Genomic DNA, 15,392 nt, shown 5'->3' on the forward strand with positions numbered 1-15,392 from the left:
TAGGGTGCTCGTGAAGAAGGGATGCCCTTACCTTTAAAAGAAGCCTTACCACCCGAGAGTGAGAGAGCTGCTTAAAAAGAGAGTATATTGCTACTGCTGCAGCCGGACATTCTAAAAGAAATCCTTTTCCCCATTCTTCAAAGAGAGTCTTTCGAAGGGCTGGTCTCGAAGTTGTAGCGTGAAGGTCGTCTGGGAATGAGGTTTCGCGACAAGAGTACAACTTCTTTCCTGCTTCCCGGCTGGCCTATCTTTTCTTTCTTTTTGCCATTGGAGATTGGAGCACGCCTTTCGCTAGGAAGGGATCTGTTACGAGTACGAAATGCTTTTCACATACAAGTTGGATAGCGCGATAAGACAGTTACACTCCTCCGCCTGGCATTCCAGTTCAAATACTAGTTTGTGAGGTAGCTTACTCTGAAACTTGCTCATGTCATGCGTGAAAAAAATGGTAAGAGTTAGGACCATGCCTTGCCCGCGATAGGCCTCCCTTGAACTTCCTCTGAATTTGATGCCATCATCGGCTGTTTCAAACTCTTGAGATCGAAGTTAGCACTAAAGTAAACTATTGGGGAATAGGATGATCCGCCTAGAGCAGAGCCTTTAGGGTCAGACCGGGGAAGGATTCTTTCTTGCTTTCTGCCTTACCCCCGTATCATCTAGGGTTAGAGCCAGGAGGGCATAGGAATTAGGAATTGATAACGGAAAGGGGACGACTAAAAGGACTGACCTAAGGGTCTTCCATCTTTACAGTGAGTCCACTTCTTTACAGAACCGTAACAAAACCTCAAAGTTCCTTTACCAGGCATTTTGTCCGTAAGAGTTCCGACTGGATCTAGGGAATAGTAAAAAGTAATAGAATCCCTGGGAATAGTAAGGGAATTCCCCGTTTTGGGAATAGATTAACCAGGTTTAGTAGTGCTAATCCTTATATAGAGAACTCCCGATCGGGGCCTCTGGATTAATGAAATAGGTAGATTTTGTTCTGTTGGGCGCGTTAAGCCCTTCTACGGCTACCTTTGACTCAGAAGTCGCTTCATCTATTCGTTCGGGCTTCTCATCTCCTCCAGGACCGGAAATGATGGTGCCTGCCTAGGTCTGAGTATCTGGTCCCCAAGGGGGTCAAGCAAGGGATGAGATAACTCGATCTGTTGGGGGAGGAGTTTACTTTTCTTAGGATAGGACTCTTTTTATCCCCCTTCCACGTAGACATAAATGTTTACAGCCGCCGAGTGCTTCCTGGTGTGAAGTCCTGTGGGTGGTCCCGCTTTGGTAGTCTGGGATTTGATTTCTCCATTTTATCAAGCCTGCTAGATCAAAGACGGCTAGGGCAGGAACAGGTTAATAGCTAGGTATAGGTTGTTAAAGGGTTAGGTCAAGGTCAAAAGCTGGGCAGTGGAAGTTTTCCTTTCTGGGAGTTCTGTTCCATCCCTACAGTAATCTATAGGTATTTCCCTGAAAGAGCTAATGATATGATAATATATATTTCTATTTATTCTAGAGAATAAATAAGTTCCCCTTCGCCTATCTAATCTTCTTTCTCTACAGGAGACTACTCTACTAGTATACTTATTCAGCTGGGGCGGTATCTTTTTAGTCAGTTTCGGGCCGCTTATGGATAAGCCGTAGTTGTTGACGGAAGAAATGAGGGTATACTAGATGGAAGCATCCAATGGAGACACTCGCGATCGATAGATTGTGTACGGTTTTAGAAGTTGCCTTATTAGAGAAAGGGGAAAGGGCGGTTAGTCAAATTAATAAGAAGATAGAAAAAAAGACGTTTTGTGAGATACGCGGAAGGACGACCTTGAGGCCTTCTTTCTAAAAGTAGCTAGAAGAGTAGGCTAGCTAGCCTTTTTCCGCAGGCTGCTAGTTGTAGCTTACTCTGAAACTTGTGCTTTGATGCTCTTCCTGTAGCAACTTCACTCGGAACTCGTTCTTAGCTCACTTACTGAACTCGGCTTCGCCCTTAAATCAGTAGGGGTGAGCAAGGGTGGTGTTAAGTGTCTGGTCTTGGCCCAAGCAGTAAGTAGGGAATGACAAGAAATGCTGCGAAGTGAGCTTGAGCTTGGTGGTTCCCTATGAGGAAGTGCTGCCAAAAAGGGACTACTCCCCCAACAGATCGAGGGCCGGGATTGGACACTATTCCTTCATGTGGATCGAGAACAAGCCACTTTTTATTAGTAATAGAAGGCCAGGAGCGCGCAAGATCTCTTCTCTCGAGGGAGCAGCTAGGTTACGCGCGAGCGTATCAGTACTCTCGTGTCATGTGCCACTTAAATCTTTCTATCGATGCAAATACCCTACTTATGATGGGGGAATCAAAGGGAGCAAATCGAAGGCGGTTTACGGATCAGATCAACAACCTTAAATCAGTAGGGGAGGAGGAGTTGAGCTAGTAGCTAGAGGGGGAGAGCGAATAGACGCAAAGCGAAGGGGCCCTCCTTCGTTGAGAGGACGATGAAAGAACCATTTCAAAGCTATTAAGCTCCCGAAAAGTCTAAGGGTTTAATGGATGGAAGCGGCCTAGCCATAATTCGAATGGTAACTTCGTCGACTGGGGAGTTATCCACAGTCAACCTCTTACATCTAAACCTCTTCGCAAACTCTGCTCCACCCGAGAGACTTAATTTGAACCACCTTTTCTAAAAAAAAGAACAAAAAAGCTCGATACTGGGAAGAAAGGCGTAATGGTACCTCCCTAAGCTTAGCGCGCGGAAGAGCGTACTCTCACCAACCCGAGGTCAAACCTTGACCAAGAATCTGGCAAAAGAATTGCGTTCACCGGCTTTCCACTCGAGATAGGGCTAAGGAAGCCAATCTAAGGGGTTGGTAAGGGTTCTAAAAATTTTGTGAAAGTTCTAAGGCTAATTCAAAAGATTGAGCTCAATGTATAGATCCGAGTAAGATTCATGTGCTGCATCAATTGAGGGACCCGCTTCACATCCATCCCAGATACCGGAGACCCTCTATCTATCATTCAGTGAGATCGCTCCTTGGCTCTTTAAACTGAACTAAGTCCAACTCCATAAGGAAAGCCTCTGAGGGAAAGAATTTCTAGGGGCCGCTTGTTCTCGGATGTCAAGAAGGAAGATGAACCCACTTTATTAGCTCCACAGAGGCATGAGCAACCAGATCCCCTTACGATAACACACTTGGGCATGAAGACTGAAGCTCCCATTATGTCGGGTCTTACTGACTCTAATTGAACTCTTCCGCGATGGTCTAAAGCCTTTACGGGCTGCTATCCGTCTTCAACCATCATTACAGTGCTGCTAAGGTAAGGGTCAATCGCCTGAATCAAGGCCAGAGGTTGACCCCTAAGATGGATGATGCTCCTGTGGAGAAAGGCCTCTAAGCGATCTGCTTAGCTTCGATCTCTTCCCTTGCTCTCCTCTAGCTTCAAATCCCTTCATTAGACGAGTGACTAACCCATCCCCAGTCTTGACACAAATGGGGTTTTAGACTAAAAGAAAGCACTGTGGGGAAGGGAAGTCAGAGGGGAGTCTTTGTAGCGAGTCTAAGAGCAAGCCTTTTTTTTTAAGCAATTTCTTCTGGTGACACGGCCCTCATGTGATAATAGTAAGGGAGGAATCATTGTCACAAGGCGTAAGAAAGAGTCACCAAGGGTACCGATAAGATGTGGGATAGAGCTCCATTAGGTAGTTATTCAAGGGAGTTTAGTCTAAGGCTGACTGGTGGGGTTTGCCATCCTGTTCCAACAAGGGGGATGGCGGGGATCCCCATATCGTCGCAGGATGGTAGAAAGGGCCTTATCTTATACGGCGCTCAAACCAATCCAAATCCTCGGGTGTGAAGGTTTTATTCCTCACATCAAAGGCGTAACGAATACGGGGAGGCCACAAGCAGGCATGTGACCATTGGGTACCCTGTGAGTGCCCAACGACCAACAGCCATTGAAAAGCGCCCAACTCATGAGAAAACGATGTGAATGAAGAGCGAAAGTTCCGAATCTTACGATAAGGAAGTTTCCTTCTCCCAACCCACACCCTTTTCGTCAATGAGTGTGTCGGCAAGGCTTTCCGGGTTGGTTCAAACCGTAACCCTTGTTCAAGGGGTATACGTTTTATCCAGGGAGCATAGCGACTGACTGATAAGTCGATTAAAGTTCTCCTTAATCGAACTAACCAGCCCCACCACCTCGTCAATATTATCGGGTGGTCTACTAGAAAACGTTGATTTATCAACCTTCTTTGCCAAAGTAATGATCTTTGACAGAGAGAATCTTTTTTAATAAAACTTCACCAGCATGTCCGCTTTCTCATCCTTCTTCAGAATCATACGCCTATGATGAGACGGAATGATCCGAGGGTAACCGGACCGAGTGAGAGAAACTGGTACCGCATTGTCAGGATGAACGAATTCATCACCACCATAGGCCATCATCAAGGATGAAGCTGCTTGCTTTAAATATAATAAAAGCGCAGAACAACCACCCTGATTTCCGACCAAGGTGAACAATGCGAATAAGAACAAGATGGATCCACACAAAGAGTTCCTTGTTCAGATCATCAAAGATCACTAAAGCACCTTTTGGTATGTATTGCCCCCTAAAGATCAGATCCACCAGACGAGAAACTCAATTCCGCACTGCTGCTGAGTCGTCGGACTTATCCACCAAGGGATTCGTGGAATTTATATGGATTGCGTTGGGGGAAATCTACCAAAGCTAGGCAGATAGATAGACCCCTTTCCCGCTGCTAAGGGGGAGTAAGAAACTAAATCAAATGGAATCAGCGCCTCCTTTTTTTTGGGTATGCGGGTACTACGAGTCCTCTTACTACCAACCAGCAGACATCATCTGGCTGGGTCTTGCCGGTATCAACAACAAGAAAAAAACAACCAAATGGAAACAGCAATTAACTATGGCTCTTGGCCCAGACAACGTCCTAGGCGTCGGGGAGATCGGAGCAACAAGGAACGCCTAGACGACGTTTTTCTTCCTGGGCTGCAGTAAGCAGATCGAGAGGTCGTTCCGTCCCTTGTCCCCGAGGAAGGGTAATATGTTCTCATAAATTCTTGCTCCAATCTGACCTAGCTGGCGAGCGATCCCAGTTCGCGGCAGAGAACAAGACAGCAAGCGAGCGTACCTTTGTTCGCTTCTTCTCCACCAAGCACGGAAGTTTAAGGATAACTGTGGGTCGGTGGCTACCTAAGGAAACTCCGATTCGATCCGCCCCCCAGCTGGGAGGCATCTACCTCATCCCGATCACAAGGAGAGGTTCACCATGATGGGGGTACTTGTCTTTTTTCCCTTCCGGAAATAATGAAATGCAGCGGTGACCATCCTTTTGTTGTGTTGCGGCATGCTCCTCAGATTTACGGATTCGCAGGGGGCCTCAGGCCCTACTTAGTTGACTTACAATGACAAAGGCTTGCGAAACTAAAACTAAGTAGGGCCTTTTGAATTGAATCTTAAGTAGTCTATCAGTGGTGCAAAGCGGCTTTGTGCCCCTTTTCAGTAGGGGAGCGAAAGGTTAGACCTTAGAAAGTAAGCGAACAGCGGTTCTTCTATGTGGGTATGGCCTTCCCCCTTTACTCTCCTAACGTCGAGCTAAGTGACTTCGTAACCTTTGCGTAGCGTAGTAGAATGAAGGCTACGCCCCTTTCTGGGTGAGCGCTCTCTTATCTATTAGCCTAAGCGTCTTCGCTAACTCGCTCGCCTACTATACCCACCCTACTATACAATACATTAGTAGGGTATAGTAGGCTAACCCATAGGTCCTTAGTAGCGTTGACAAAGAAGAACAGCTGGTTAAAAGCCACTTTCACTAAGGAGAATCTTAAAATATATATAAGATATGATATTATCATAATAATATATATATTTTATATAGGCCAGCTTGACAAGCTACCCTTCCTCTTGATCTTAGGTGCGAAGAGAAAGATCTCTTTTTTATGACTTCCACTTATCTATCGATCCCGGCCCGGAAAGCTGGTAGTATTAAGAAGCCAGGGCCTCTTTTTGAATGAAAGAAAGGGTTTATGAGCCCTAGCCCTGTAAGCCCACACCTGTGTAGAGTAGATCGTTCAACACCTGCGGCACTAACCCATTTTTGACCTATGGGTCCTAGTCTCATAGGCGACCGAACGGCCGCCCCCTAATTACTAGACCAACCTGCTGTAATAATTCCATAAACACCTAACGAAGATATGGCAAACAAATAAAGTAGCCCTATGTTCGAATCTGACAATACCATACCATAATCAAAAGGTACAACGGCCCGAGCGACCAGACTTAACATAAATGTAGCCACTGGAGCCATTCTAAAAAGGGAGAAATTAGCACTACTTGGTGAAATAGGTTCTTTTAGAATCAATTTCAAACCATCTGCTAGAGGTTGTAACAATCCGAACGATCCCACTACATCAGGACCCTTTCGACGTTGCACAAAAGCCATTACTTTACGTTCCGCTAGCACTAAAAAGGCTACTCCTAGTAGAAGTGGTAGAATTATTCCTAGTATTTCAGCTGGAACAGCTATGTACGTTTTCGATTTTCTATTCACTCATGATCTGGCCTGGTCGACCCAATCATGATATTGAAGGATGGGACCTTTTCTCGAAAAACTTTTTTTTCACATTTTCGGAACTAGAAGACATAGTTGATGAGATCTATAAAGTTCAAAATCTGTTCGCATAACCAAGCATTTTGGCCATGTAACATGACATCATAATAGTCATTTGTCAGAAAGCCCGGCATACAGAGGGCAATCCGATCGTCTCCAATAACAGCCCGAACAAGGTCGGGCATCGTCCATTCGGGAGGTAATTGCCTCCCGCTTCTCCTCACCCACTTAGTGTATTCATTAGAGATTCGATTAAGTCCCCCCTCAAAGTCAGGTGGAGCGCTTTCAGCATCTGACCTAGTGGAAGAGGTACTTGACAGACTGTCTAAAGACATAGTATCCGATAGCATAAATTGGACATCACTGGCCCTACCTAACAAAGGGATGTCCATAGAGAACTAAGGCCTGCTCATTCATGATATATTTCTTTGTTTGTAAACGTGCTCTGCTCCCCCCAAAAAAAGAGAGACTTGTTGGAATTGTAAATCACCGGTTGGGTTGGTCCAACCAAGAAAGACATGGGATTGGGGGACATTAATGAACACAAGACCAAGACAAGACTTGGGCAGCTTTTTCTATTTCTTTCGCCTTCTCAGGTCTTTGTTTTCTTACGAAATTTTGGATTTCACCAATAAGCAAGCTATAGTAAGTAAAGTCAGTTTTTTCAGGTGTGGTGTGCTTTGGGGGCTGAGGCAAAAAAAAGACTGTACCGGGTGTCCTTTCCTCTCGTCAGGCAGCTATCTCGAGCTCACTGAACACTAACTTAATCCTTATTCTTTTGAGAACTTTTCCTTTAGCTTTGTGTAATTGAGCTTGACTTAGTTGGTTTCAAAGGGGCCCGTGGCAGGCAACCAAGTCTGCTAACCTTCACTCCTTTTTTTCCGGTACTGCTTGCTGAGATCGGCATAAAAGATAGGGATCGGATGGAGTTCTTTCTTTTTAGAATGTATCTGTCGTTCTTGGAGTTGCCGTTTTTGAGTATGAGAATGAAGAAATGAGATCTTTTAGTAAGCGTAGGGAGCGCTGGGATCCCAGAATAGGATCCCGAGCGGAATTAATAGTAGGAAATCAATACACAAGTCGTCGGTCTTTCTTAAAATTGGCCTTCTCTTCGATCTTTTATTCAATCTTTCGTATGTGGTAGCCGCTCATTTGTCTATGTATGGTATGTGCGTAGGAATGCCCACATTGACAAGAATGCCGGCTCAATCAATCCCATATCATATATAGGGTGATGTAGAGCTCCTGGAAGGTCTTTCTTCAAGCCAGCCTAGAGTTCATGAGTTGAGGGGTTTCGGAGTTAAGTCGAATATGCCAAGAGGCGCTCACCCAGAAAGGGGCGTAGCCTTCCTGTAGTTCCAGAGACGGGAGGATAATAAGACCACGATCCTCCTTCTTAGGCCGATCGAAGTCGAAGGGTTTCAGATCGAAGGTTGAGGCATTTCTAGGAAGACGGATTATCAAAGGTTACACCTAGGTAGAAAGGGGATTTGACAGATAGAGAAGTGGGACGGAAGTTGAAGGCTTTGTCCACTCAAGCCCCCTTTTTTTTGCTCTTCTTTCCTTCTCCACTTCAGATAGTTCGACCAGGTCAACCCAATCATGAGATTGAAGGATGGGACCTTTTCTCGAAAGACTCCGGATCCCGAGAAGAGTGGAAGATGGTGCAACATCGAATCCTGTTACGTTACTTCGAATGGAATCTTAGCCCGCCTCACTTTCTTTACTGCATAAGGGCCATAACATAAGGGCATAAACGAAGTCAAGGGATTTCCAATTCCGACATTCTCATTCTCAAGATTCAACGCTATTCCTTTCACACCGCTGGCAAATTCAACCATCAAAAAAAAGCTGTAGAATCTGAAGAAATTCTAAACTATTAATCCCTCTTTCTGAAAGATTCTGAAGAATAGCCAAAAGCTCGTCGAAATTCTCGTAATCACTAACAAAGAAGGATATGTCTCTAAGTGTCTTCCCTTCCGGAAGAATAAAGTCGGGACCAAAATAAAGCTTTAGGCATCGATCAATTTCTTTCTCAATTTGCTCTCTAAGCGTATCAAAGCAGAGATCCATAAGCCTGTCGGCCATATTCTCTGCATTGAGGCCTCTGAGGCGCACTGCACGATAAATAATCAGAGTAACCAGTGGAATGTATGTTAACCCCATAAAAAAAAGTCAAAACGTGGGAAGTTATATCGACCAAACAGTTCAAAAGAGCTTCGGACATTCCGTATTATTTCAGACTGAAATAGAAGATAAATTCAAATGTTATATAGATACGGGAGAAGATTAAACCTCTCTTGGCGTGATTTGAATTAGACCATCCCTATCTAGGAAAAGAGTCCCGCCTTCGATGCTTAAAAAGTCTAATCCTAACTAAATTCTATACATTATAAAGACGAAAAAGACCCTTTGCCATTTCCTTTTTTCCTAGCTTAACTTAAAAGGCGTCCCTTTCTTTGGATATGCCCTTCCTTATTTACGCAAATAAAGCCGCCGAAGAATGGGAATGCTAGACTCTACCAAGTAAAGCAACTCCAACTGTCACTGCAACTGGCTCGCAAACTATTCCTGCTGACGGGCTACAACCACAACCTATGCTATGGAAACTCCCAATGTCAGGTCCAACTTCGACTGTGGAGGATCTTCATCCCAGATCAGAGAGGGAATAGAAGATCAGGCTTTCGGCCTCACCTGTAGTTGATGATAAGGCATTTGCCTCCGCTGTATTAAAGTCTTTAGAATGAGAGGATGCTTGCTCTTTTGCCTCTTCAAGGAAGGCACATTTCAGACTGACTAGCCATTCTTCCCGGGCGTGTAAGAACAAGCAAGAAGAGATCGAGAGGAAGCCAAGCTATGCGTATACTTTCCTCTCCTAGCATTTGGGGATGAGATTAAAGGGATATGGAACTAAGCAGCCTAGGATTCTGTTGGACTATGACTTAAGTTTCTTTTGATCTCAGATCCCTAATAAGTAACTTCGGGTAAGGGGGCTACCTTAGATGATGAAGGGCTTGCACCTAAAGATAAAGTCTAGGTTTTCAAGTTAATCTGAGGAGATCGCTTCAGCTGGAGATGAAATTGCCCGATCTTGCTTTTCTTCAATCCTGGCTTCCGGTGCATATCTGGGAAGTGAATCCAAGGGACTTTTGCAGATCAGTGAATTTGAAGAGGCAGGATTAGGCAGCTCATTCTCTAGTCTTTTCTTTCTGCCTTCGGTTCGATTAGCTGCTTGCAACTCTTTCTTCCTAACTTCCCGACCTAAGGGCTTAGCCAATAGACAGTCTTCCTGACTTAGGCTTGTCCGATAGATTGAACTATGGGATTTGGGAGACTTAATTGGCTGCTTTGACTCATCAGTTCCCAGAGCAGATCAGGGACAAGAGAACATCGTCAGAGCGGCTTCTACCTTAGATATGTTATTTGACGATAGAGATTTGGAACGAACCGCTGTTAAGCAAACCAAGCAACCAACAACCCCAGGAATGTATGTAGAAAAGAGGGCTTAGGAAGAATAGGAGCTTTCTGAGACTCCTCACATAAATAAAGCAAACCAACTCCAGGGATTAGTTATATGAAAGCGCCTGCTCATGGATAAGCGATCAGAGTGACTAATCGGCACAGAGCGAAATGCCACTCAATTGAAAAGCATAGTAGCTCTTTAAGTGAGAAGGGGGAGAAGATTGGGGCAAACAGTCCAGCTAGCTTCTTTGCCTTTACTTAGTCTTTTCTTTCGCGCACTACTATGAGTGACATTTATGACAAGGCATACCTCTCTGCGTAGCTACAGAGAGGATCAAAGGTGAAAAAACCTAAGCAACCCAGAGAAGGGCTCGAAATCTGTCCCTTCAGTTGTGTAAGAAGGCGATCCACACGATCACGAGCCCGCTCCCGTCGAGCCTCTTCGACGACACTAGCCTAGGCCTTCTTCCCACTAGACATGACTTGGCCTAACCTTTGGCTCTTCTACCACTTTGCCCCTCGCCAAAAACATAAGGGCCTTCAAGCCCACAAAGACTTGCCCTTCTTCTATTATATTAGCCTGGTCCCTTCGAGAAGAGAGGATATGTAGGTAGCTTCCTTTTCTCTTGTTGTTGGAACTCTTCATGCCTTTACCAATCACCAAGAACTCATTCTAATCGTGAGATTCTATTACCTGAGATCTGGGGGTAAGAATGAAATGCTTAAACAGGATGCTTTGCTTCATCTGATCGATCAATTCATCTCTGTAAGGGGGCAAGTGCGTTGTGGGAAACTATAGAAGAAAGAAGAAAGGAGAAAGCTTGACCTCGAGTCGCTCTATTCGGTTAGCGATAGCTTTCAATCAGGATAGCTGAATTGAGATTTCGTAAGAGAAGGCCTTATCCCTACTAGGTGAATGAAAGGCTTTAAATAAATCGTGAGATAGGGGTATAGGATGGCTTCTTTCCGTATGAAAATTGTCTTTTTGACACTGAAGAGTAGGGACTATGGACGGGTCTTGACTAGTTAGAGAAGAGAAAGAGGAGTTTGGGCACAGCCCCGGGGAAGAATCAAATAAGGTTCTTCAAGACCAGTCGAGAATCCCCAAGTGTCTAAAGAAAGATGCGTGAAATCTCAGTTTTCAGACTCAGTTGAACCGGGGCCTTACTATTGAAATGAACTGGAATTTCCGATAGATGTGACCCCTATCCAGAGAAGGGAAATAGGGAAACCCCCTAGAGCATGGGTTCCGGGGAAAGAAAGAGTGAAGAGAGATTACCTTAGAGCCGTAAGTCAAGAAGGGGTCTCCCACTCTTAGAGAACCGATTCCAACCCTCTTGGAAAAGACTACCTCGGTCCTTGACCTGCTTCGTTGCATCGGTCGAATAAAGATTTTCTAGGGCAGGTTTCTGGGAACAAGTCATAGGTCACCCGTGAAAGCTCTTGTTTCAGCTCCAGCGTACACAATATTCATTTCCTTTTAGGGTAAGATACCCTGGCTTTCAGTTGCAGTACTGGTCATTGGCGACCTTGGGACGCATTTCAAGTGTACTGGGCACCCCCTCTTTGCTTATAGACTCAGCACAGAAAAAGCAAGGCTCTCCTTTGAGATCAGGATGTTATACCGCTTTTCCCTGGGAAGGCATATACTACTTTAAGTAGTCCGCTTTGTGAAAGTCCCATAAAAGCTCACTTCGCGGCAATGACATCCATCCAACGAGATATGCTTCGGGTAACATTCCCTGATCTGAAATTTCGTTAGTGAGCTGCTTCGGTCTATCCCTTCACTTAACCGAAAGCGTACACTCAACTTTGATTATCCAATGGGTAGGTTTATTGCGCACTCACGCCAAGTGCTACCGCCTCATCCTGTTCCTGAACGGTGAGGCATCCCAAGCCCCTGTAACATTTGGCTTTTTGCGTCCTTCTTCCCTGGAAGAGCAACTGAACCTTCGCTACGTTCCAGCTAGTCTAACTACCTCAGTGAACCAGAGAAAGCATCTCTATTCAAAGCAATCCAACCAAGCCAAGCAGCTATAGATCTTGAGCGTCTTGCAAGGGCATCTGCTTGTCTATTTTTTTTCTTGGGACATGCTCTATGGTCACATCACCAAGCCACCCAATAAGCCTTTTTGTTTGCGTAATTATAGTATGGAATCAATTCAGGTCAGGCTTTTTAACTGAATAATTACCAAGGAGTTGATTGATCACCAATTTCAAATCTCCATAAGAGTTGCAACTCTTTCAAATCCACAGCCATCTCAAGTCAAGTATGAGGGCTTGGTACTCTGCGAGATTATTGGAACAAGGTTTCGACAAGGTGAAGGAGTGCGGCAGCACTTCTCCTTCAGAAGTAAGAAAGAGGACTCCAGCTCCATCTTGATGAGCAGCACCATCAAAGTACATCTTCCATGGTGGAAGAATTTCGACCACAAGCACATCTTCATCAAGTCGTCAAACAATTCCCATTCAGGGTCAAAGAACTAGGAAATTCTTTTCTTTCTTCTTTTGCTTTTTTGGTTTTCTTATTAAAAATGAGGAGGAGCCATTTTTTTTCTCTTTTTGCTTCGTCTCTTTCTTCTCTAGGGGACTTTGGCACAGCTTTCTTAGTTACCACTCCAATCCTATCGACTTTTAGCTGTGACTAGAGCCTCTTTATCTTGTTGCGTCTACTGCTTACTTTAATTTGGAAGTTTCTCCAACTTCAGGCATTGAATAAGTCATTGTTCTCGTACATTCTCCCCTACATGCGGGTTTCCAGACAGAAAGATTCCCCTTAGTCATACGGGGTGAGTTTTCCCTAAGGAATGAAAGGCTGATCGCTTGAGTCTATAGGCTACCTCTCCTATCCGCTTCTCTACAAGGTCTACTTTCTTCTTCCTTCAGACCGGGCCAAGCCTTTAGTTAAAGTGGGTTTGGGCTAGGTCGTAGCGCTCCTGCCGCGTCTTGGCAAAGTAGGCTGATGGGCAAGCCTCCTCCTGCCGCAATGGTGTGGGGCGTCAGAGGCTGTTGCCCCGTGGCCAACTCGAAGGGGCTGAAGTTTGACGCAGAGCTTTTTGGTTGTTAATTTATAGCAGCACTGAGCAACATCCAACAGCTCCAGTCCTTCTGGTTGGTTTGCACTTAAGTGCCTTAAGTAGCCCTCGAGGAGTCCGTTTATTCTCTCCGTCTGAGCTTTCAAAGATATACCGACCGCAGGTATCTTACTTACCATCAGATACCTACTGTCGTCTTCTTACATTACCTACCATAAAATATCGGGTTTTCATCATCAGAAACAACCCGATTTCCGAGACCTCTTGCATTGCATTACCATAACGAAAAAAAAAAGAGAAATGGCTCTTGTGACTCGGAATGAGCCTTTCCTTTAATGGTTGGGGGAAGAAAGGAATAGCGATGGATTCCTATGAAGCATTCAGGAACAAGAAGATTCAATCGGACGACGAATTCTTACGTGGTCCAAGGAAATCAAAGGTCCGCTTCCACGATTTCATCTATATCGAATCTGAATATCAGAATAGCTTATATAGTCATGATTCAATTCAGGTCCACTGACTTTTGATTGATTTCTCTTCGGATCTGATTGGAACATTGGAGAAGTAGGAAGACTTTGGCGGGCGATTCATAATGGGTATCTAGAATATCTATGTCCTAGGACATAAAATATGAATAATGAAGAAAAATAGATATATAAATAAGAATTTGTAGGCGGTACACCTAATTCAAATTCTTTTCCTGGGATTGTAGTTCAATCGGTCAGAGCACCGCCCTGTCAAGGCGGAAGCTGCGGGTTCGAGCCCCGTCAGTCCCGACCTAGGATCCGATTCATCGATCAATTCATCTCTCCATTTTCTGTTAAAAGGGGGAATATATATAGGGTTTAGCCATCCCTATTTTTTATCAATTTTTGTAGTCTCGCTCTAAGTTAGAAATGAGAGTCGCTTGGCCATAGCGTGGAATTTGGATAAATGGATTGTGGGTCTTATGCTATGAAGGGCTCAGCATGCCGGTCAGACATTATCACATCCGGATACTGACAACTTATAGAACTAGATTAGATGGAGCTTTCTCTGGTCTCAGTTTAGCTGAAGCCTCTATGTAGGCAAGCCGAACGAACTTCAGACCTTCCACTCCTTTCTACTACTCCACTCGCTCCCATAAAATGAAAAAGTTTAGAATCGGGTTCAGCTCAGCAAGTCTAAGCCTTCTTTCCTTCAGTTGTAGTCGTAGAGCGAGGAAATAGGAACGCAGGCCTATCGCCATTTCGCTATCGCTTAAGGTACCTTTGCTTATTCTCTTAGCTTAGTCTATTAGAGCAAGAATTAGTCGCATATCAACTCAACTGTTTATAGAATGGAATAAACTCGCATATCCGATGTAAGACTTTGATTACACGAAGATTCTAGAAAGACACCGGGGGAACACCTATTATTTCATAACCTGCATTGGTGCGGTAGAGCGGCACCTGATATGCTCGATCCATAGAGAAAGAGGGAGTACCAAGTTGTATTCAGGAGTATCACCTATCCATCAATCAGTCATCCCATTTCCTTCCTGTGTGACACCGTGTGCTTTGGTCTAATAGCTTCACCTCCTTCGTTCCATAATAAAAAAAAAAACAGAGCCTTGTTGGCAAACTACAATCACTTTGGATGGTCTGCCTCTCATCCGCTGGCTTTTCTCGCTTCAATCCCAGTGGCCTGGTGTAGGCGTCCTGGCTCTTCCTTTCGCTTTGGCTCTATTCTCCTTCCTTGGGAATTTCTTTTCTTTCTTTTTACGGGTCGTAGCGGTTCTTCCATGTAAACTTAGTTGCAAAGCATCCTAGAATTGGATTTTTCCAGTACTCTCATACTAGGCTAGGCTTTTGCTTCTACTGGGATTTTGAGATCAATTGCTATTTAATAGGGTGGACATGAAGGCCTTGTTCTCTTTTCGACGGTAACTCGATAAAAAAGAAGCTAAGAGAGATGTGGCAAAGAAGGAATTGATAGAGGTGCGCCGAGAAGTTCCATACCCTCTTGATAGAGTAAATTACCTGGCTTGTACTTACTTAAGTAAAGATTGGCTTGGTGTTCATTCTACCCACGGAGCGGTACAACTAGCAGCCCCCTTACTAGGAAGGAAAAAGGCTAGCGCGCAACGGCTGATGAAAAGCCAGCCACTTTTTAGTAGTAGGTTTTGGCTTGCCCCTTTCTTAGTAAGATAGGTGCTTAACGCCCTATACAAGGTGCTTGCTGCTAGCCCGGCCCCTATCTTTAATCTTAAGTAAAGTGAAGTAAAAGCAATGAAAGCCCAACCTCTTTGTTTGAAGCTTTGCCAGGCATATTCATATGTTGAAGCTTT

At 44.7% G+C, this 15,392-nt stretch overlaps 2 protein-coding genes and 1 non-coding gene across 3 annotated transcripts; 2 read left to right on the forward strand and 1 right to left on the reverse strand.

Annotated features, from left to right (window-relative positions):
* The first annotated feature begins 4,409 nt into the window (after window positions 1–4,409).
* Window positions 4,410–5,250, forward strand: LOC114927344 (uncharacterized). Its single transcript, XM_029296954.2, has 4 exons — window positions 4,410–4,471; window positions 4,575–4,655; window positions 4,758–4,836; window positions 4,912–5,250. Exons 1-4 carry the CDS (start codon window positions 4,410–4,412, stop codon window positions 5,248–5,250), a joined length of 561 nt encoding a protein of 186 aa, XP_029152787.1.
* Window positions 4,543–6,419, reverse strand: LOC114927343 (NADH-ubiquinone oxidoreductase chain 1). Its single transcript, XM_072231901.1, has one exon. It carries the CDS (start codon window positions 6,417–6,419, stop codon window positions 6,120–6,122), a length of 300 nt encoding a protein of 99 aa, XP_072088002.1. The 3' UTR covers window positions 4,543–6,119.
* Window positions 6,420–13,786: 7,367 nt separating this feature from the next.
* Window positions 13,787–13,860, forward strand: TRNAD-GUC (transfer RNA aspartic acid (anticodon GUC)). Its single transcript has one exon. It is a non-coding gene; the product is annotated as a tRNA-Asp (tRNA).
* The last annotated feature ends 1,532 nt before the right edge of the window (window positions 13,861–15,392 follow it).

This window comes from Arachis hypogaea, unplaced genomic scaffold, assembly GCF_003086295.3.
Source record: "Arachis hypogaea cultivar Tifrunner unplaced genomic scaffold, arahy.Tifrunner.gnm2.J5K5 arahy.Tifrunner.gnm2.scaffold_228, whole genome shotgun sequence".
Lineage (NCBI taxonomy): Eukaryota > Viridiplantae > Streptophyta > Magnoliopsida > Fabales > Fabaceae > Arachis > Arachis hypogaea.